Source organism: Podarcis melisellensis (assembly GCF_964234715.1).
Source record: "Podarcis melisellensis genome assembly, chromosome: 5".
Classification (NCBI taxonomy): domain Eukaryota; kingdom Metazoa; phylum Chordata; class Lepidosauria; order Squamata; family Lacertidae; genus Podarcis; species Podarcis melisellensis.
In genome coordinates this window covers 38,580,545-38,603,721 of record NC_138537.1, presented here as the reverse complement: position 1 = coordinate 38,603,721, position 23,177 = coordinate 38,580,545, and the positions used below count along the sequence as shown (strand labels likewise).

Below are 23,177 nucleotides of genomic sequence, written 5' to 3'. Positions count from 1 at the left end.
ACCTAACTTTCGTCCAGTGAAGTAAGACCTGAAGGTGTCTGGCATTTTCTTTGGGGTGGGCAAGGCATCCACACACCTCCCATCTTTACTTGTCCCCATGGTGACAATTGGACTCTTACCCCAGGACCACTGGATTCTCACACAGCAAGCACACACGCAAATAGGGCAGGATCAAGAGCTTACATTGACTGCTACAATGTCATTTTCGTAGGCTTCCCGAAGCTTGTTCATGATCTCCACCTCAGCATTGGAGCAGGCCTCAATGCTACCCTTCACGGTGATGGTCCTCTCGGGGTTATAAATGGTTAAATCCTGCAAACTGGACAATCGGAGAAGAACAAATGTCCTGGGATTTGTAACATGCCCTGTGGTTGACAGTACAGGCTAGGCAATAATCATCTTTATAAAGCAAATCCAGAAAGTTAAATCTATTGGTGAGAACAACGCAGATCAAGAAGACAAGTTATTTAGGTTGAGTGCAGATGGGCGCAAGAGCCTCTTGTTTTTCACTTCAAATTGTACAGGTGGATTAGCTGGAGCATCCACAAATTAGGAAGTATTCCACACACAGACACACCCGGGCATATGGTATCGAGGGTGGATTTTTTCCAACTGCTAAAAGGCCAGGTTAGCCAACAAGGTACCCTCCAGGTGTTAATGGACTTCACCTCCCATCAGTCCTAGTCAATAGTCAGGAGTGATGGGGTTTGCTGTTCAAAAACATCTGGAGGGCCCCACGTTGGCTACTTGTGCTCTATGTTACAAAGAGAGGCAGCTTATTGGATGCCACCCAATATTTTGGGTGAAGGGGTTGTGCTCAGGTACATACTGTAAATTTCTCCTTGGTCTAACTGAGAAGTGTAATTTGACTGCCTATCTGGTCAGCGGTACTTACGGAGAAATGGTGATCTTGGTCCCCGTGTCCTGCTCAATTTTCTTCAAGTTTCGTCCTTCTTTGCCAATCAATCTCCCAACTAGGCTATTGTGTGCTAAGATTTTCAAGGGAATCTCTTCAGCTCTGAAAGATGTGAAAAAACATTAAATCATTTTTTCTGGCATTAGTCTTCCCCCCAGTCCTCCTTTCTGAAGTAGGTTCCCTAGCTGGACTTTACAGGGCCCTTCAGCAATACAGTGGTACCTCGGGTTAAGTACTTAATTTGTTCCGGAGGGCCATTCTTAACCTGAAACTGTTCTTAACCTGAAGCACCACTTTAGCTAATGGGGCCTCCTGCTGCCGCCACACCGCCGGAGCACAATTTCTGTTCTCATCCTGAAGCAAAGTTCTTAACCTGAGGTAATATTTCTGGGTTAGCGGAGTCTGTAACCTGAAGCATTTGTAACCTGAAGCATATGTAACCCGAGGTACCACTGTACAGAGAGATGCAGCTCCAGAGTCTTTACTGTTGGTCCTTGGAGAAGACCATGGTACATTTCCCAACACCACCTCCCAGCATCGTATAGGATAACCATGATTATCTGCAGCCTTTTACCATGTCCTGGCAAAACCAGTGAGCTTCATAAACACATTGCTTTTCCAATGTTTTCCAATGTTTCCAATAAACAAATGCTTTTCCAAACTCAGAAGCTAAACTGTGAAAGAGCAGTATTTAAATTTCTCTCTTCACCGCATTTTTTCAGTGTTCACAGTAATGACATGTATAGAAGGCAACAATTGTTTTAGTTGCATTTCAATGACATAGATGTGATCTGCATAGCAGACTTCATAAACCCCACACCCAAGCCGTTACCACCCTTGCAACTATTGCATTTGGGGCCCTGTTGCCCAGCAAGCCTAGCTAGATAACTGCTTCCTATAGCTTGCTTTTGACCACAAAGCATATAAGTGTCCCGATCCATCACTCAAAGGGTTCCAGCCACCTATTAGCATGGGCCAAATCAGTCCATCAGGCCTAGCAATGCAGGATGTGAAAAGATGTATGACTTCTCAAATGTCTACAATGAAACCAGTGTGCTAAAATTAGAAATGGCCAAAAAAGAAGGTGGAGAGAGGAGGTGACATACGCCAATGGTGGCTTTATTTATTTAGTTGCCGTAGAATGAAACACTGGCTGCAATCTTTACATAACCAGGAGCGCCATGATCCAGCAAGACCTCATCCATTCCGTGAAAAGGGAGGGGTGTGTGTGTTAAAAAACACAACACAAAGGAGTCTTTTCAGCTAGCAATGGGGTTAAGGCCTTCACCACTGGACCAAATTAGTATGTGTGCCTGAGTGCAGGCATATGTATTTACATATATTTCATATGAGGTGCTTTAAACAGAGTCCATTACTCCACCCAACGTATCATAACCACTGCCTTATAGCAAGTCAGACCACTGGAGTTTCTCCAAGCCCTACCTAGAGATCCTGAAGGTTGAATCTGGGACCTCCTGAAAGCACAGCAAATGCTCAGCCACTGAGCTGCAACCCGATCCCCAAAGCCCTTTACTGTGCATCCTTATTGGTAGATGCTTTCCAGAATCTTATATTGGTCATGCTATAGTCAAAAATCCTTTAGCTGGAGATGCCGGAGACAAGGGTGCCAACTTGAATAAAATATTGGGGTGGGGGGCAGGTAAGCCCCACCCCACAAAACAGATGAGACACGGCACCCACACACCATTTGAATGACAATGGCTGTCAACTGCGGGGGGCAGCCCCCTCAAATATTTTATTGGGGGAGGTGAAGGGACCTCAGCACCTAGGAGTTGGCTCCTATGGCTGTAGATTAAACCCAGAACCTTAGTTCATGCAAAACATATGTTCTGACACTGAGTCATGGCCCTGTAGAGAAACTTCAAGCTAATTCTCAGAACATGAGGAGCATCTGCTTATGGTAGGGTAGAAATGCTTATTTAATCAATAAAAACGCAATGTATTAATTCCCAACCATATATTAATTAAGGCTTAAAGACTATACAGAATCCCTACTCCTTGTGGGTCAATTCGAGATGGTATTTCTTTGTCTTCTCCCTCTAGCCGATTGAGATTCCAGCCTGTAGAAGTTAGACTGTAGAAGTGGAAAAGGCAAAAGGCCTTTTGTATGCTCTAAAAGGTGAATTTGTGTGGTATGAACCTGTGATGCACAATGTTACATGCATGCAAGACTTGCTATTTGAGGTGCTAAAGGTTCTGTTTCGTGCTTTCCCTATCAATGCCAGTGATACTTACGATTTTGTTTCTTCAGCCTCCTTCTGCATAATATCAAGTATCATGCGACATGCTTCTGAACACCCCTCCGGGGTGGCGTGAATGGTGATTGGCTTCTCTGCGGCACCAGCGTTTTCCTTCCGATGAATATCTACCCTGCAGCAACAGAGCCCAGACAAAGAAATCTGCTAGGGGTCAGAGAAAGGTGCCTGAAGCTGGCACCCTAATAAACCAGCGAAGGAACTGCATGTAACAGTGTACAAGGCTATTTGACATGATTAACCACCAGCAAAGAACCCATTTTCAAGCAAGCATTGAACATAAATAAAGGATAATGCAAGAAAAGCATTAAGATTTACGGTTCACATTTATACATGGTTCAGCAGTACATGAGCAAGCTTCCAGCTCCTGTGCTTATTCCTCTCATGCTATGATGCCCTTCCGGACTGCCACGCTCATAGCAAACCATTGTTTGCTATTACATCAGCAGATTAAGGTATACATTTGCCTTCCAATGACGCAAAAACCAGTTTCAAACAACGGTTTCCAATTCTGTTTCAGGGCAAGCAGAAACCAGAATTTGGCACTTCTTGCAAACCCAAGAAGTCAAGGGAGGAGATGAGATTATGTGAGCTTGAACATGTAAGACCAAGACACCAAAGTGTAGAAGAGTGATGTAGTGTTTAGAATGTCAAACCATGATTGGTGAGACGTGGGTTCAAATCTCCATTAAGCAATGAAGCTCATTGAGTGACCCTGGGCCATGCACTCTCAGACTAACCTAACTCACCGGTTGTTGTGAGGATAAAAAATTGAGTGAAAGAAAATCACAGCTAAATGCTTCTCTGGTTTGGATGCCATGCAAATCACTGTTTTCTGAATTATGAGATCTTCCTGGACACATTAGATGATGTTGAAAGGCTCCAAAGCAGTAAACATATCATGTGCTTCCTCAAAAAAATATTACCTTAAATATTAATACAGTTATATGTTAGAAGCAAGAAAGATTAGCTTTGCTGCAGAAGTTTAGATTTCTTGCTCAGTACATCTCCCTTTCTTACAGGGAACAATGCTCTGGATCCCACAAAGGGAGATTCCCAGGGATGACTGAGTTCTCTATAGAGGATTACTCACCTATCTAACCCCTTGAAAATGGATTCGGAATGGAACCAAATTTAAATGAAGCAGAGTGCATGAATATACAGTGGTACCTCGGGTTAAGAACTTAATACATTCCAGAGGTCTGTTCTTAACCTGAAACGGTTCTTAACCTGAGGTACCACTTTAGCTAATGGGGCCTCCTGCTGCCGCTGCGCTGCGATTTCTGTTCCCATCCTGAAGCAAAATTCTTAACTCGAGGTACTATTTCTGGGTTAGCAGAGTCTGTAACCTGAAGCGTATGTAACCTGAAGCGTATGTAACCCAAGGTACCACTGTATATGCATGCATGGATATACTCAAACATACCCTAATACAGGAGCTAAAAAATGATCTGCCCCTGCTGCGAGCAAAACTGGTATAATCATTTACATAAGGTATGAAAAAACTGTGGCCCTCCTGATGTTGTTGGACTCAAGTTCCCACCAGCCCCAGCCAATATGGCCAATGGTCAGGGATGATGAGAGTTGTAGTCCCAGAACATCTGGAGGGCCACAGCATCTTCATGCTCGATTCACGCACAGGGCTGGTTCAAACAAGCTGCATCATCACCCCCACCCACGTGAGAGTGCTGTCTCATGAGTCACCATCATGATGAGAGTCAGGGAGACCACAGACAACGTCCCCAAAGTGCTTCTACCCCACACCAGCAAGACTGCCGGTACAGAAATGGCCCTTTATGCTCCCAGAATCGTATGTATAAACAGACTCAAAGAATGTATTTAAAAATACATAATTCATTGGCCTTTTGACATTAGCACAATTTGCATGCATTGAAAAACCAAGCTAGCATTTCGATTCAGATTGTGAGTGACCTTGCAGAAATGGAAAACAATGCAATATCTTATAAGGCATCTTTGAAGGCTGGTGCACATGAAACAGTCACTATGTGGAGGCTGTTGTAAATGGCTTCCTGTGGGCAAGACAAGCTGTCTGTGGGTAGCAGCTCATCCTGGAGACCAGGCAATTTTTCTCCATGCCACCATGAGGCTCGCCCACCCAATAAATAAGTAAAATTAAATCAAAAAGATCAGCCCAATCTATGTGGCACTGCACACAAAACGTCTTGTCTTGCGAGAAGCAGCTGCCACACTGAGTCATTTAACCTTCACATGGCACCGGTTTCCTTTGTGCTGGCCTTTGTCTGGGGCGCAATGCAGGAGAACACCACACATGTAAAGAAGCCATAGCATCCCAATATTGGGGTAGCTCTGGGATGAGGAACTTAGAAGGATTCAATAAGGTATGGGGAACTTGTGGCCCTCCAGATATCGTTGAACTCCAACTCCCATCAGCAACAGACAACATGGCCGATGGTCAGGGATGATGGGAGAGACAGTCCAGCAACATCTGGAGAGCTAAAGGTTCTCCACCGCTGGGTTAAGCAGACCTGCCAGTCACTGCCATTGTCCTGTGGCATCCTTGTTTACAGTGTGGCAAAAGAAAAGTATTGTGGGAGCTTAACGCTGCTGACTAAAAATGACAAATGTGGAACTAGTTTGGAGGAGAGCCCAGGTATGTAGCAGAGTAGACTGGATGGGATCACAACCATTCATCAGGCATGCACGTCCCACTTCTAGGTCCATCAGGTGGTCATACACTTGATGCAGTATTTGCACAAGACAAAAAAAGCGTAACGCTCAATGACCGTAAGCCTAAACCATGCAGTAATTTCCAGGATCACCATCATGTAGTTTGCATGCATGGGATGTTAAGCACACACACCCTACGCAAACAAAAAGTGCAGTTACTTCTGCTGGAGCCAGAGGCAGAACAAGTTCAAACTGTGATCAGGACAGGCAGACTCCTGCCCTTTCTACCTCACACAGGTTTATGCTTAGTGTCTCGCCAAAACAAGCTTTGATATAGAAAAACGGACACTAATATTTAGCTTAACGTGTCACTTGGAGAATAATCTTTCGAGAAAAATTAAGACCGGGGGAAATGATTTGAAGTTTGAATTACAAGACGAAGTGTACTCTACATAAGGGTACGATTTTTTTCTGGCCTGCGTAGGACCAGTCTGGATAGTTGGCCTTGGTGAAGATTTGACATTTTCATCCCCAAAAAAGTTTTTGATTTGAGTTTCTACTGAAATGAGGCTGCATTTTAATGTTGTAGTTTAATCTTGTTTTTAAGTTGTATTTTAATCCATTGTTTTTATACCTGGTATTAGCCGCCCTGAGCCTGGTCTTGGCTGGGGAGGGCGGGGTATAAAGAAAAAATATTATTATTATTATTTATTATTATTAATTATTCCAGTTCAAAGTGCTACATGGCTTTCCTTCTCCAAGGTCTTTACACCTAAGGAATGGGTTTCAGCTTCAATAAAACCCAGATCATACACTGTAATGTAACATATATAGCATTTTACATCCAATGTAAAACTTCCTTGAAAAAACTATTGCACTCTTAAGAATACCAAGCATCAAATAATATAGTCAAAGGAATTCTTGCTCCTCTCTAAAGGTGATGAGAGGGCTCCCTCATCTTTTTTACTTTGACTAGCTCAGATAATGCTTTCACAGGAATAGCAAGCTTCCTAATGCAAAATGAAGGTCTCTCTTAGTTGTAGGATCATATATATCTTCTTATAAATACTTGAACTTTTTGATGGTTTTGATGATCTCCTAAGCATAATGTTGTTGCACACAACATGTTTTTCTGGCTAAATCGCAAATGACATGATTAGGATTAGAGTACAGTTATTAAACTATTCCAGGAAGAGATGGAGGAGCTTACAGAAAAGAATTACAGTAGCAATTTGATGACAAAATGATTAAAATATTATAAACACCCCTTGCACCCCAGTTATGCAGAATATATTTGGTGCTGAATAGCAGCAACCAGCTATAGGCTGCTGGTAGTATAACAGCAGCAGCAGCAGCAACAACAGCAACAGCAGCAGAAGCAGAAGCAGCAGCAACAACAAACTCTGGGGAAAGGGGCTTTGGGTGACAGTACATAACAAAACAGGTTAGTGAAACTATCCAGAATTTCTGCAAACACAGGGTGAGTCTGAAAAGGACAATTTAACCATCACAGTTGCAGGGCTGTAATACCTATCAAGCCACAACTTCCACATAGGTATACAAAACACATCAGAACGAGATTAAAATTTGCTGCAAGAGACAAAGCTTTTGCTACACAATGCACACCAGAGCCCATTGCTCTGCATTTGGTCTTTTAAAAAATCACAAACTAGGGACATAAAGGCTACAGACAGAGCCCCTGTGGAAGGAAATTAAACCATTTGTGGTACTTACTTGGACTGGGTTTGCTTAGTAAGGTTCTTTATGGTCAAGCCCTCCTTTCCTATGATCGCACCAACAAATTGCGTGGGGACCAGGATCCGTAGTGGGAAATCGAGCTGTTTGGGCTGCGAGGAGCCCCCAGGGGAGGGGCCCTGCTCCCTGGAAGAGTGGCCCCCACGCCGGGATCTCTGAGGGGGCTGAGGGGAGCTCACCTCGTCGTCTGGGATGTAGGAAATCTTGAAGGAATGGTTCTCAAACTGGTGACCACTAAGCTTCTCAATTGCTCTGAAACAGAAAAAATGGGATTTTTTTCCCTCCCTGACAATAAACTAACCCTGAAGAAAAATCCAACATCATTCCCTGGTTCAGTTCTTTATATTTTCTCAGCCCCACCCCCCAAAAAAAACTTCCTTCATCTCAGTAGTATGATTTGAGTGTGCTGGTCTTCAACTGGTGGGTCACAACAGGAGCACTACGGCCATTTATTATATGGTAGAACATTAAAAAATGGGTTTCCAAATACATTTTTGGGTCCCCAGTCTAAAAAGGTTGAAGATACCTCATTTGGGGTGAGGGAGTTTTTAGATGCTGTTACTATTGGTGAACAACTGGGAGTCAAAATTCCTTGTTAATCTACTTCAAATCACCTAGGAAGTTATCAGTAGATCCTTATCTACCTTCTGCCCAGCTCTGTTTTGTGGCTCTTGCAAGTGATTCCTGTGAATTATTATTCAGTGGATTGTGAAACAGAAAACTCAAATGAAAAGGCTAAACTGTAAAAATTAGAAGTCTACCCTTGAGAATATAACTGTCCATATTTTGTGAAAAACACATTCATGCCAAAAATGATTAGCAATCCCTAAAAGGTTAAAAAAAAGACCAGTGCCAAATTAACTAATATTAATTGCTATTAACTTCAACTGAAAGCACTGAGAGTTAAAAATTGTGGCCAACAGCATAGACCTAACTATGCTTACTAAGAAGTCCAACCTAATTAGTTAAGTGCAATAGGATTCACTCACTAGTATGTGAGTTCAGGATTGCAACCTTAAATTACAACTAATGTTAGCTGAAATGGGGCCATATTATTTTGCATTTTGTGGATATTGTTTACTATCTGCAGCTAAGTGCACTAAATAAAGGAACCCTAATTCTGTTTTTCTATGGGCACAAAGGTGGTGCTTGCCAGTCCTGTCCTTAGAATAAAATTCCACTGGTCACAGCAATGTTGAATCCATTGTCCCCTTTTTCATTTGCTGGAAGTATTTGGCATTTCATACATAAGGAATGGGAACTTTGTGTTCCTTCTGATGTTGCTGAACCACAACTTCCATCTTCCTGACCAAGAGTCAGGTTGGATAGGGTTGATCAAAGCTAAAACCCAGCAACATCTGGTAGGGCCACAGCTTCCCCATCCCGGTCAAACAGGGTGCTCCCATTTCTCAGTAACTATTCTGCTTAGCCCTCAGAGAAACCGTTGATTGGTTAGCACTCAAATAGCACAGATAGGTAGATAGATGGATGTTTCTGGTACAGTGGTAGCTAGGCCATAATGCACCACACACTAGTTTTGTTGCAGCAAATAAAGGAAGAAAATTCGGAGAACATTGCCAGGAGAAAAAACAGAGCAGAAAGATAAGAAAGAGTAAAAATTACACTTAGAACTGCCACTTACACTTTCGCTTCTTCTTTTGTTGCATATGTAACGTTGACAACTGCTGTCTCTGATTCTGTATTAACTGAAGGGGAGCGGAGAGAAACAAATGTTTGGGTTACCATGTGGGAGAATATCACAAGAGGAGCTTCTGTTTTGAATCATATTAATTTATTGAGTTTCTCTCCACCCCATCCCCCGTATTCATTGTCATACAAAATGTTTTCTAGGACTTCATATTGAGAATCTCGCGTCCTAAGAAACTCACATGGTCACCTCAGCCCACAGCAGCTATGTTGGAGACTCAGAACGTCACTCCAGTCTATGATAGGCTGATTTGGAGATGCAGTGCCATCGGCTGAACTTGGCCTGGATTTGGCTTTTGGCACCCCATCACTATCCCACATTTCAGTTAGCTCACAGCACCATGAAAAACCATATCCAGGATGAATTTAGCCTGTGACTTTCTATGCACATAATGACAAAAAGCTGTCATGAGTTAAAATAATCCTGTGAACCTGTTCCTCCAGCATGTCCCTCTATCAGCTTTATGCTTAATGAGATGACTTTGATAAGCACTTAGCATGACTGTTGGTTTCATTCATAGATTAATTCTCTTGAAAGATTAGCATGATGGTGATCATTTCTTTTACAGGATATTGTGTCTGTCAGGGTAGAATTTGCTGAATGAAAAGACAGAAGCAAGCTGTGACTAGACAACTAACCTAAGTTACTGCATAGTTTTTAAATCTAAAAAAATCTCATAGGGGTTTATACTGAAAGTCTTGAAAACCCCACAGAGAACAGGTTCTAAAAACAACAAAATGTTTCATTATGCTCAAAGTGTTTTTTCAGAATTAGAATCAGTAGAAACCAAGAAAGGAGAAAGCTACAGAGGTTTATCTTTGCAAATTGTCTGTAAGAAATGTAAGTTGCTCCCAATGAAGGAATTTTCTAATTCTGAAACACATCAGGCATAATAACATAACATGGAGAACATGTTCATTCTGGTTTGTTTCTATATCCAGTGCTTCTGGTTTTATGCTGAAAACCTGCCTCCAGGCCAATGTATGAACCCCAACTGAGTTTTCTTCATATTTCAACAGAAAGACACTGTGAATATTAGGTAAACCAAGGAAATGCAGATCATTCTCATTATCACACACAAATACAGTGCACTACTACTGCCCAAGTTCCAACAAATACAAACAAGCACATGGTATATTGTGGGGTGGGTATGCCTTCTATTTTCCCTATATCTAGACTAATCTAAATGCTCCAGAACTAATAAGATAGCAATTCTCTTGCATCCTCTCAGATACACATATGTGCTCAGCTGTGTGTGGTTAAGTGGTCTAGACAGCAAAGGGGGAAAGGACAGGAATGTGGAAATCACTTGGCTGTCATAATGTGAAACTATCAGTCTTTGTAACGACTTTGGCGTGTGGTCATCCGCAGTTTCTGACTTCTGGCCTGAAGTTTTTAATGCTGAGAGTTGTCAGAACCCTGCAGCTTGAAGGAAGAGGCCTAATAGTTTATTTGATCTGCCACTGTTGCAGAAGCAAGCAAGCAAGTGTTTTAGTTATCTCAGGCTCCCTGAAAGAATAACACAACTGATTTAAAAATGCAGTCAGATAAATCAGTACTCTTGCATCCAGCAAGACTCTCCTTCAGAGGATTTGGGGATAAGAAAGTGGGTGTACGTTTGCTTTGAATCTGGTGTCAATCACACAAGCTCAATAAGTGTTCTCCCAACAGCCAGACACTGCACACATGACTGTGTTTCTCCTGTGCCAATACTCCTGTGTGTCAAAACCAACTTGTGAAGTGGCTATTGGATAAGCTTTTCTTCACTGATTACCCTGAAGTCCAGAATAATTCTATGTTTAGGGGGTGCTTCAAGACAATTTTTCCTATACATGTTACATATTTATACCCTATTAAAATACGTCCCTGTATTTTATTGCACGGGAGACAGTAAGGACGCACATTACTCCAGAGTACTATGAAGCAGATGTTTAATAAGTACAACAGTCCCCGTGAAATGAATCATTTATATATAAGCACTTAAAGCTATATGAAAGGCTCAAGATGCCTGAATAAAAACCAATGGCAAGAGTGAGAGTAGCAAGACATTTCCTTACCTTGTTCCACATTCTCTACTGTCCCATGCTGAGCTAAAAGACCATCTAGTACCTGAAAGAGAAACCAGGATGTACTACGTAAGGGGAAAATAGTCTGGATGAATGAGGCACAAATTTTGTCTCAGAACATTCTCACCATAACAAACCAGTGATCAATGCATGTCTCTTAGGCTCCAAGCCTATGGGAAGAGACAATTGTTTCATCAAGGATTTCAGAGCCATAATAATGTCTGAATAATTTGCCTTTACCTTTGTAGGCTAGAACTATTCCCAACATTTGTTTAAAGGGATTTGGTGCAGTTGCAAGCATGAAATGGCTTTCTGAGGCAGAACCTAACAAGAAGACCTAGACTTCTCTCAATAATCAGTCACAGCTAGGCCAATAAATTAACCAAGGATCAGAACTGGATCAGTCATTGGCTCTAACATATATTTGGTAGCACAGGGGTGGGGAACCTCTGGCCCTTTGCAGGTTGTCAGACTCCAACTCCCATCAGGCCCAGCCAGCATGGCCAATGATCAGGGGCGATGGGGGTTGTAATCCTGCAAGATCTGGAGAGCCACAGGTTCTCCACTTCAGCTGCAGCACGAAGAGGAGAGTAGGACTGCCTCAGAGACTTAGTAACTAAACCAACAACTTGCTTTTTTAAACGTCAGCCAGGCAGGTTATTCTAAAATTATTTCCTGTCCAACAGGGAAGTCTGGCATAAGCATAACTCACTGAGGGCCTAACTGCAACATGTTGTGCATAGGGGCGAATTCAGACATGGGAGGTCTTGCTTCAGGGCATGAGATTGGGCACAAGAGGTCCTCTTTGTGCACTGCAAAAATATGGCTCTACAAAGATGCATCCTAGTCACCTTGGCTAACAGCCACAGCAGTAAACCTCCAGGAAGCATTAAAGTGTGACTCTTCCCTCCTAAAGAGCCACAGGCACAGATTGTCAGGAAGCGCCCTTCCCAGAACTAAAAATTTAAGCTGTCCTGTTCATCCAACACCTGAAACCAGGAATTCAACCACCTGACTTACTGCCAGTGAGTCATGTGAACTTTTGTACTGAAGCAGCAAGGGGGCCTTCTAATCAGAGCCTTGTCATCGTCCTTGTGGGAATGAGGATGACTAAGAAAAACAACTAACGCCATGTAGTCATTCCTGACGCTCTGCACCCAGTGTGTAACAAGCAAGCTTATGCCTTATGACTGACAGGATCAGCATAAGAGGCCCCTTCAGCAAAAGTTCCTGTACCCCAAAAGGCTTTTTCTCACACAAAAAGATGCATTCTGGAAAAATCTTTCTATAACCCTTGAGACTAATGAACCCTAGGCTTTCACATCACACTGCCTCATCATGTGTGCTGTCGTGAAGGATCCAGAGTCAGGCCTTCCCAATGCAGGGTGTCAACGGAGTAGATAAAGCCCCAGATGAGGCTCGCAATTTTTTGTCTAGGCCCAGATGTTCTACCTTGTTGATATAGGCTGTTCTTATTCAGGGGCACCAACTTGCCTCCCACACTGAGGGGGCGCAGTCACGTGACGTGTCACATGACGATCTTTGCTTCACTCATCACAGCTGCAGCCCAGCTCCTGGGCTGCGGCTGGGGCGCACGGAGGGCACCCGGCAGTCACAGGGCGGTGCCCTCAATATTGGGGGAGGCACTGCTCCCTGCCAAAAAACATTGTGGGGGGCTGAAGCTCCCTGTACCTGGTGCCACTGTCTGTATTTCATTTCCCAAAACATGGACAATGCACATTGCTTACTATTTGGATCACACTGTTCTAACTTCCACTGGATTCTTTTGTTAGGATGTGGCCACCACAAGAGGTCGTTTAAGCTGTCCTTGCTATGTGATAAGCATTCCCCACCCCACCCCGATTTCTCCTGTTGCATTTATTTATTAAAACATTTGGATCCCACCTTTCCACTGAGAGGCCAGGGCAGCCAACATCAAACAAATAAAAATGATGTAAAGATTATTTTTTTTAAAAACCAAGCAACAAGCACATCAGTAAAAAAAAAAAACGCAATGAAAATCACAAAGGTACAAATATGCTGGATATCTGGAAAGAGAATGGGTTTCCAATGCAAAGCGAGCTCCCTGATCACATGTTCCTCTTTCCATAGCAGCAGGCCACATATCCTATAGGGGCGTGGTTGTTGGGGTTTTGTGTGTGTATGTAGGCTTCAAATATACAGTGGTACCTCAGGTTGCATACGCTTCAGGTTACAGACTCCGCTAACCCAGAAATAGTACCTCTAAAGGGAGATGGGAAAGGTTTCTCTCAATATTTTACTCTGCACCTAAGAAATTGTACCTATGTTCTCTACCTTGTACCTAAGAAGGCTATATTCTCTGTACTTTGGAAGTAAATTCCTGAGCTAATTTTACTCCTGCAAAAGAGGCCTCCCGCTTTAGGAATGCAAGATAAGAAACACACACAAAGAAGACAGTGAGCCAGAAATAACCAGACCTGTAAAAGAGGCCTCTCGCTTTCTATTTTTAGGAATGCACGATAGCAAAGGAGACAGGACGCTTAGCTAAAATAGGGGCTAGCTTAGAGGGCTAGCAATAATAGACATGCCATTCTATATTAAGAAATAAGTTGAAAACTTTCCAGTTGATTGGGGAAGTTTTTCTTCGAGGGCGTTTGAAGAGGAGGGAGGGAGCTTTCTCAAGGTATAAGAATGTGTGCTGCCCGTTTTTCTGGGCAGCCAGTTTTTCAGAACTGATTCTGCTGGCTGTCACTGTGCACAGATAATAAACTGCTTTCCTCCAAAGAAAGGATCTTTCCTGGAGCTTTTTTTCGCTCTCTCTCCGGATCTGGGGACGCGGGCCAACGATTCCCTGGCATGGACTAGGCTCAGCCTACACCTCGGGTTAAGAACTTTGCTTCAGGATGAGAAGAGAAATCGGACTTCCGGGTCGGCGCCATCGCCGAATGGCGGGCTCCCTCCGAGCTCCGGAGGGAGCCTGCTCGGCAGGGGCTGGGTCCTACCGCACCGGCGATGCGGGGACCCTTAAAAACCACGGCCAGAGTGAGGCCGTGGACATGGAGACTCGGCTGGCACCGTTAGCGCCCTCCCGGCTCGTGAAGGAGCCTTTTTAAAGGCTACGGATCGGGCGCCGGGGAGAAGCGTGGTGCTTTGAGTTCTCTGCTATCCCTGCCGAGCGCAGCCGCATGCCATCCGGCGGAGAGCGCTGACTTCTTCTATTGAAAATTTGGACCTAAAAGAAGAACCCGTGAGTAATTGGATTATGGATTAAAAAAGAGGGATAAATTTTTAAAATCTGGAGCGAACGGGGGAGGTGGAAAAAAGGAAGTCAGCCTACCCCTTAATTGTAGAAGAGCCAAAACAAAGGACTTAACGACTAAGATCGAGCGTATCTCTATCTTCATGAATTAGCAACTTTGCGAGGGAAAATTATAAGACTGTGCTGGAGGAGAAAAGTGGAATTTGTATTAAAAAAACAACCCCCCCCCCGGAATCCCTGGAGTGATCCGCGAAACTACCTGGGGAAGAGCATCGGGAGTTTTGACAGCTGTCAAAGGCTGTCAAAACGGAAGAATAAAGCAGGGACTTTGCTTTGAGGACTTTGCCGGTTACATTTGTTTTAAATTGTATACAAATTGTTTCAAATAAGGATTTACAAACTATTTGGACTAATGGATTTGATCTGGAAGGGAACTTAGTTACTGCGATCCACCTAGAGGAGCTGAGCGACATTGCATGTGTTTTTCTTAGGAAACCTGAACAGTTGTAACTTTTAATCTCTTGGGAACTGCAGAAATGGAACATTGTTTTGTCTACAGAGGGCTACAAACTACAGGAAACAATGGATTCTTTAGTTGGAAAACGAAAGGGACATGACATAATGTTTTGCTTCTGAATAACAAGCCTCTGCAGAAAATAAGAAGGTCATGGAAAAAGAACATTTTTGCGGGAAAACAGGGAAACAGAAGGAGGAGAGAGAATGACAAGAATATGGAAACATCATGAACTGGACAGAATTGGGAACATTTGGGACATCCAGATTTGACAAGCTTATGGAAATTAAATGGGAGTTTCTTACTCCTGGATATAAAAATCTGGATAGAAAAAATGGGCCCCTTTTTGAGACAGACTCCTTCCAAGATTGGACATTTGTAATTAAATATGACTGGCAAACTACTAGAGGGATATGGATTAAGCGGGTAGGAACTTCAGGAAGACATTAGGATGAAGGGATAGAAGGAACACAACAGAGAAAGGGGGGAGGGAAATTTGGAATCCAAAGGTTGTAAAATTATTTTTTTATCTTTATATCTTTTTTTCTTTTTTTATAAAATTTTGAAAGGGGGAACTCGTGGAAGGGAAAAAATCGATCTTAGAGGATGGGAATTTGGAAAAATTGGGTTATTGATGTTAAGTGAGTCATGGGATAAAAACTTGTTGAATTTAATTGCTTATTCGGAAGATTTGGAACGCAATTGGGGGCGGGAAGGGGAAGTCCTGGCTTTGGTTTTGGAAGAAAGTGTATGAATTGGATCTAATTTGTTTTTAATTTGGAAAATCTTAATAAAAATTATATTAAAAAAAAAGAGAAGAGAAATCGCACAGCAGCAGCACAGCAGCAGCAGCAGGCCCCATTAGCTAAAGTGGTACTTCAGGTTAAGAACAGTTTCAGGTTAAGAACGGACCTCCGGAACGAATTGAGTTCTTAACCCGAGGTACCACTGTAGTGTGAAACTACGATTTCCTATGAAGAGAAAGGGTGGCAAGTGATCTAACTTGGGGCCTGTTTTATCCTCTATGGAGGAGGTGGCAGACAAAAACCACCTCAGCATTTGCTACAGCTGGAACACACACACAAAACACCTTTTCACCACCAACTGCCCTGTGGGAAGGATCCTGATTTGCTTTACTATATCAGTACTGTTTCCTCTTTTGTTTCATTTTTAAATGCAATTTAATGTTTCCTCTCAGCTGCTTTGGAAGGATTCTTATCCTGAAAGCCAGGATAGAAATAATTGTAATGAAATGAATGTTAAAAAACTGAATGAGATAATTAAGTCCTAAGGGGGGAACGTAAGGTGGGACTGTATGTTCATAATAGGCACTGCAGGCCAGTCCTCAGTTTTATTCAGTTTTGAGAAGAAAAATCAGGTGGCTGATTTTAAAAAGCTGTAAGGGACTACAGAGACCACCTGCAAGACAGAGGTCATTAAACTCCCTTTGGGCACTTCGGCGTGCTTCTCTGTCAACACCACTCTCCACACACCAGGGATGGGGAATCGATGGTCCTTCAGATGCAGATGGACTACATCTCCCATGGCCCTTGTCTACTGGCCATGCTAGCTGGCGGTAGTGGGGAGTTGTGAGTCCTACCACATCAGGAAGGCCACCGGGACCCTAAATCCCAATTTAGCTGAAGACCGTCTAGTCAATGGAGAAGTGGCAGCCAATGACGATTTCATTCTCTGGAGGACACTTGCTGCAACACCCTGGATAACTTTAGCAAAAATACGTCGTAAGCCTTAAAAAACCCATGATCTTAGCATTTTGAACCACTGCATTATATGCTGTGTATTTTTATACTTGTGGGAAAACTACATTTCTCTCTCTCTCTCTGCTGGAAATGTTTATGCTGCAATTTCTTTTTTATGATATTGTGGTTTTAATATTGTATTATTTTTTTATTAGATGTTGTCAGATGCCCAGAAAACCATGTTACTGGGTGGCCTGGTTAAATGCTGTAAACAAGTAAGAAAATATACTTATTTTCTTATGGGAATGGAGGTAGCAGGAAATAATAAAACCTTCTGTACACTTACCTCCCACTGTAAATGAGGGGGAATGTTCCGGATCTGAATCTTTCTGCTCCTGTAAAGATATAAAGTCCCCAAAAGTAGAGATCACATGAGTCACGGGACAAGAAATTGCTTTCTTGACATCACACATCAGCAACTTTAGCTGAGAGATAACTAGGACAGCACAGTGAACCCTTTTTACACCCACCCCCATTTGTTCCTTAACAGTAGCCAGGCATATGAAGAGCTGGTACAAACTATAACTTCTCCATCTATTGTCTTCCAAACCCTGAAGCACAATAAATGTTTGGGATTCTCAGCAATCCAGCCTCAACAAGTAAGTGAAAGTCAACATAAGGCGTGTAACCCAAAATTAATCCAAATGGATGTTGTGAAATTCACCAAGTCCTGACTGCTATACTATCTGAATTTCATCAACTGCTTTCACATCAATATATGAATAAATTACAGTTCAAGCTTATGCATATCTACTCAGAGGAAAGCCCCATTAAATTCCATGAAACTTACTCCTAGTTAAGTGTGTATAGGATTACATATTTAGTGATCCTGGCCCAAACTTGAACTGGCAGGCATACTCAAAATACAAGCTTCACTTTCCTTCATTAACAGCTGAGTGCTATGTTCATTAAGGGAGAAGCCAGGTATGGGACAATACTTTACTGACAAATGCATTGCACAGCACTATGGAAAATGCTCCAGAACCCAAATAGTTTTATCAAGCATTGGGAATCTGAAATTAGGGAGAAACTAAGTTTGAGTAGTACATTTTGGCATGCACTGAACTCTAAAAAGGTAAAGGTACCCCTGCCCATACGGGCCAGTCGTGGCCGACTCTAGGGTTGTGCGCCCATCTCACTTAAGAGGCCGGGAGCCAGCGCTGTCCGGAGACACTTCCGGGTCACGTAGCCAGCGTGACGAAGCGGCATCTGGCGAGCCAGCACCAGCGCCGCACACGGAAACGCTGTTTACCTTCCCGCTATAAAGCGGTACCTATTTATCTACTTGCACTAAGGGGTGCTTTCGAACTGCTAGGTGGGCAGGAGCTGGGACCGAATGACGGGAGCTCACCCCACCGCGGGGATTCAAACCGCTGACCTTGCGATCAGCAAGTCCTAGGCACTGAGGTTTTACCCACAGCGCCACCTGCGTCCCTGCACTGAACTCTACTGTCGCAGTAAACAGGCAGTAAAGCTGAGGTGAGATCTGATTTAAAGGCAAATTACACAAAAGGTGTGACAGTCAGCACCCAGTAAATCCTCACCACTGGGCTGCTTCATTAACACCCCCAACCCCAGGGCACCATTTGGGGAAGGCAAGAGGAGGCTGTCCCCTCCCTCCTGTGTTTCAGACAACGTATGACTATTCCTCAGAACTATTAGGGGGTTTTCGAAAGAGTGCTGGAATTCTTTTCCTTCTCTATTAATTGTGAAATTAGTGACTGAAATTAAGTGAAGCATGGGAGCCACTGCGTTCCTCATTCGTAAATGCGAGTCACTTCCTTTTTATTGGCGAAGAATGTGGAGCAGCTAGAGGGAAAGACAGTGGCCTGAGTGTTCAGGTTGGACAGGCCGTTCCCATCTGGTTTGCCCCTGCGCTGGGTCTTTGTGGAGCGCTGCCTAGCCTAAGGCCTGGGGGTTTAGAACTGGCCCCTACATTAAAACAAGCTAACAAGTAGTGACTGACCTTCAAACCTTCTAACACACGGAAAGGGCTTCACAGAAATTATGAGCTCATAATAGAAAATTAAACTGGGTAGGTGCAGGAGTATTAACCCCCTGAGCAATTTCACACACGGGTATTGGAAAAACCATTTATGGCTGTGTATACCATCTGCTGTTGCTTTTTAAAATTATGTGGCTTTTTGTGTGTTTGTGTGTTTATTTGTAAACCAATGTTGTTGTTTTTCAATAATAATAATAACAATAATAATTAAATAAACTGCAGTATAGAAGTACTTTGACAGATGATAGATAGATGTGTGAACATTGCACAAGAACATGCACACCCATCGAAACAAACTTGTCACAATGTTTATATACAATAGAACGCATGGATATTCTTTATAACCCTGTACAATCATTGAGGAAAAATGTGGGCTGCCAGGTTGTTTTGGGGAAAGTGGGGGAAGATTCTTATCAAGCCTGGACTGGAGGCCTCAACAAAGCAAAGATTAAATTGCAAAACAAACAAACAAACAAACAAACAAACAACTAATTTATTTTAAGACCATTTGTTGCAGCTCCATCTCCTTCGGTGAGAAGCAGTGATTGCCTGTGTGTTAAAAGGAATAATAATAATAATAATATTTTTGCCCCATAGGGCGCACCGGCCCATACAGCGCACCTAGTTTTTTTGGGGGGAAACAAAGGAAAAAACTATTCCCTTTATTTCCCCCCCCCAAAAAAACCAGGTCGGGGAATCCAAACCAGGTCGGGGAACAGCAGGATGGCGGCGCTCCGCCTCCCTGCTGTCCCCCGAGCTTGTGGGGCTGCCCAATATCTGCCCAAAGCCCGGGGCGCGCTGTGTAGCGCGCCCCAGGCTTTGGGATGCAGGCTGCTATCCGCAAGCCTTGGGAGCCCGACGGGAACTCCCGCGGAGCTCCTAAGGCTTGCGGAGAGCTTCCTGAAGCTTGGAGAGCGAGAGGGGTCAGTGCGCACTGACCCCTCTCGCTCTCCAGGCTTCAGCGAAAGCCTACATTCGCCCCATAGGACACACACACATTTCCCCTTCATTTTTGGAGGGGAAAAAGTGCGTCCTATAGGGCAAAAAATACGGTAAAAAAAATTATTTATACCCCACCCATCTGGCTGGGCTTCCCCAGGCACTCTGGGCGGCTTCCAACAAAATATTAAAATACAGTAATGCATCAAACATTAAAAGCTTCCCTAAACAGGGCTGCCTTCAGGAAAAGCAATGTGCTGATATTACTTCTCGTCAGCCTTCCCCAACCCAGCACCCTCCAGATGTTTTGACCTACAACTCCCATCAGCCACAGGCAGCATGTCTGCAGTTGAAATCCAGTGAAGCTGAATGTCGGACAATTCAAGACATCTAAAAGTAATCACTTTTTCCTGTAGCGCATAATTAAACTAGGGAGCTTGCTCCCACGGGGGGCAGTGATGGCCACCAATTTGGATGGTTTTAAAAGAGGATTAGACAGCTTCATGGAGGATAAGGGTATCAATGGCTCTTTAGCCTCGTCAGGCTTCTGAACACTAGTTGCTGGAAACAGCAGGAGGGGAGAGAGTTCTTGTGCTTGGGGCCTGCTTGTCAGTTTCCTACAGGCCTGGGGGTGGCCACTGTGAGAAGAGGATGCTGGGACAGATGAGCCATGGGCCTGCCTGATCCAGCAGGCTCTTCGTATGTTCTTATTAAAACATATGCAGGGCATTGGGCTGGAGAAGCTGTCCTAGGTCACAGGTGGGATGCAGAAGCCATGGATACTACTAAAGAGATACAACATGCTGTTGTGCATTCCCCAATTCACATGCAACAAATTTGCTGTGCAAATATTACTTTCACTGAGGAAATCCTATGTTTTCCACATCGGGGGATTTCAAACCAGCTAGCCCAAGGCCCAGTTGGCTGAAAATGGCTGAGGCCTTCTAGTCTCAAAATGGTGGTAGATGTAGGAAGAGTCTGCACACAATTATTGACACAACTTTCTACTAATTTCTAATCCATCTTTGCAAATTGCTATATTCTTTGCCACAGTGGCAATGAGTTCCATCGTTCATCTTTCCTTAAGCCAAGTGCAGACATTTGCTCTGAAGGTATTGTGGCTTTTTGGATCCAGCGGGAAAGGCTTTTCTTTTGTACTTTCACCTTTCCATCCCCATATGCATCCCAAAGTATTGCTACCCATCCTCTGTGATTTCCTCTCCCATTCTCTTTCCACACTGAGATAATCCCCTATACTGTATCCTCCTCCCCAAAGGAAACAACACTTGCCAGCTTCTTCATCCCTCCTCCCTGGTCCTGTTACATTCAGTTCTTTCTCCTATATCAGCTTTCGTCTCTTGCCCCCTTCCAGCAACAGAGAAGCTCTATCAGAGATCTTCCTCCTATGCGTAACGGAACAGTTGCCAACAACCTTGCATGAGCCAAAAGACAAGTAAACAGGAGTGAGCAGCTGAAATTGGCTGGGGGGGGGGATATTCTGCTGAATCTCTTCTAGTTTCTCACACTGGGGAGTGGGGAAATCATAGAAACATTTGCCTGTGCCACTGGGTCAAAAGAGACACAACAGTAGCCACAGGCAGAGTGTTTGCATGTGCCAATGTTCTACCCACACACTGTACCATAAATGCACTTTCATTATGGGAGCCACCCCTTTCGCCTTTATGGCTAACACACCAGCAATATCTGACACTCCAGGTACCTTCTATGAACACTGACTTCTCATTCTACCAGATTACAAAAGGTGAGTTAACGTCCTCACAGGTTCTGCAGCCAATCCCAAATTGTGATAATTGCATTCTCTCTCCTGACTGCAGCAGTGCTCATTCAGGGAAAACTAAAACATAATTCCCCAACAGCAGATAACAGTAAGGTAAAAGCTCAAGCGCAGTCTGAACTGAAAATTCAGCTTCCACTTTAATTTTCTCAGAAATCAAATGTATCCAAACAATACAAAATGTCTTTATACAGTGACAGAAATATTAGTGCAAATGGTAAAACATGAAGCCAGTGGCAAATCCAATTTTCTGCCTGCCAAGAATTCACTGAACATTAATCCTCTCATGGATTTCTATGTGGGGTAAATATACACCATGTTTCGTCATCTGCTACAATGGAGAAGACTGGCCAACATTCCCATTCATGTGACTCAGAAACCCAAATCTTTAGAGTCTTATTCCACATCTCTGCAGTACAGGGGGATGTGAGACAGGATAGCCAACTCTGTCAGTGGCCAATCCATCTGGCTGTGAAATACTTGTATAACTATAAAGAATTGGTGACCTGCATCTGCTTCTTTGCCTTTTCCTCCTCATCTCCTTTCCCCATTTTGTACCATGTCTATTAGTTTCTGCTCACAGTTACACAACTGCCATTGTTTTCTAGCTGCATATACACCATACATTTAAACCACACAAAGCACCTTACTTCCTCCGAAGAATCCTGAAATTACCCACTAGAGCTACCATCCTCAGTACCCTCAAACTACAGTACCCAGGAGTCTTTGGGGGAAGTCGTATCCTTTAAAATGCTAGCACACTTTTTTATGCTTTAGTACTTTTGCTTCCCCAAGTTGTTTCAATGCCTGGTAGATTTTCAGTTCATTTCTCAACTCTCCAATACATAAAACAAATGATACCACATGCACCATTCATTCATTCATTCATTCATTCATTCATTCCCTGCCCATCTGGCTGGCCACCATGCTTATTGCCTGTGAAATACATTCATTATATTTTCTTGCTTGCAAGGAAGGTAAGCAGCCCTTGAAACAATTAAGGACGCTTCTAGATTGTAGCTCTTTTCAGAGAGGTTAGATCAGATGCCCGGCAAAATCAGGTTATGCAATTACAGTTGATTGGGAGCTCTTGGGCATCAGACCCACTGGAAAGTGTGGGATAATACTTGCTTTGAAATATCATTTAACCTTTCTGCAAACAAATCAGAACAAATGCTCATTAAATGGCCAATGTCATCTTATCTCCCTGCAAACTAATTAGGATGAATGCTCAATAAGGAGGTCATCTGGAAGAGACTAAAGACTCAAAGAGCACAACTCCTGAAGCAACAGAAACTCATCTAGAACCTATGCTGAATCCCATTGTTTCAAACCAGACAACATTTCAGAGGTTAAACTAGGATTTTGACATCAGTTCACCTTAGATTCATGAGAGGAAGCAGTTTCAAAAGCCCCTTCAGTAACCTACTCTACATTGTATCATGTTGAAATAGGTAGTGTGGAAACATTTCATTATCAGCAAAAGCTGTATATCTAGGTTTGATGACTCTGCGAAGTGTTGCTAACTGCCAAGAGGCAAAGCTTCACACTTT

The 23,177-nt window shown here is 43.3% G+C and overlaps 1 protein-coding gene across 2 annotated transcripts in view; it reads right to left on the bottom strand.

Moving 5' to 3' along the window:
- The window catches only part of IGF2BP2 (insulin like growth factor 2 mRNA binding protein 2), a 67,907-nt gene that overhangs the window by 10,962 nt on the left and 33,768 nt on the right, over nt 1–23,177 (bottom strand). For both annotated transcript variants that reach the window (XM_081910448.1, XM_081910449.1), the window contains exons 3-9: nt 17,172–17,220; nt 11,362–11,413; nt 9,239–9,302; nt 7,576–7,848; nt 3,173–3,307; nt 896–1,018; nt 184–319 (exon numbers count right to left, since the gene is read on the bottom strand). In XM_081910448.1, coding sequence (XP_081766574.1) covers nt 184–319; nt 896–1,018; nt 3,173–3,307; nt 7,576–7,848; nt 9,239–9,302; nt 11,362–11,413; nt 17,172–17,220 — 832 coding nt within the window. The remainder of the gene's footprint in view (nt 1–183; nt 320–895; nt 1,019–3,172; nt 3,308–7,575; nt 7,849–9,238; nt 9,303–11,361; nt 11,414–17,171; nt 17,221–23,177) is intronic.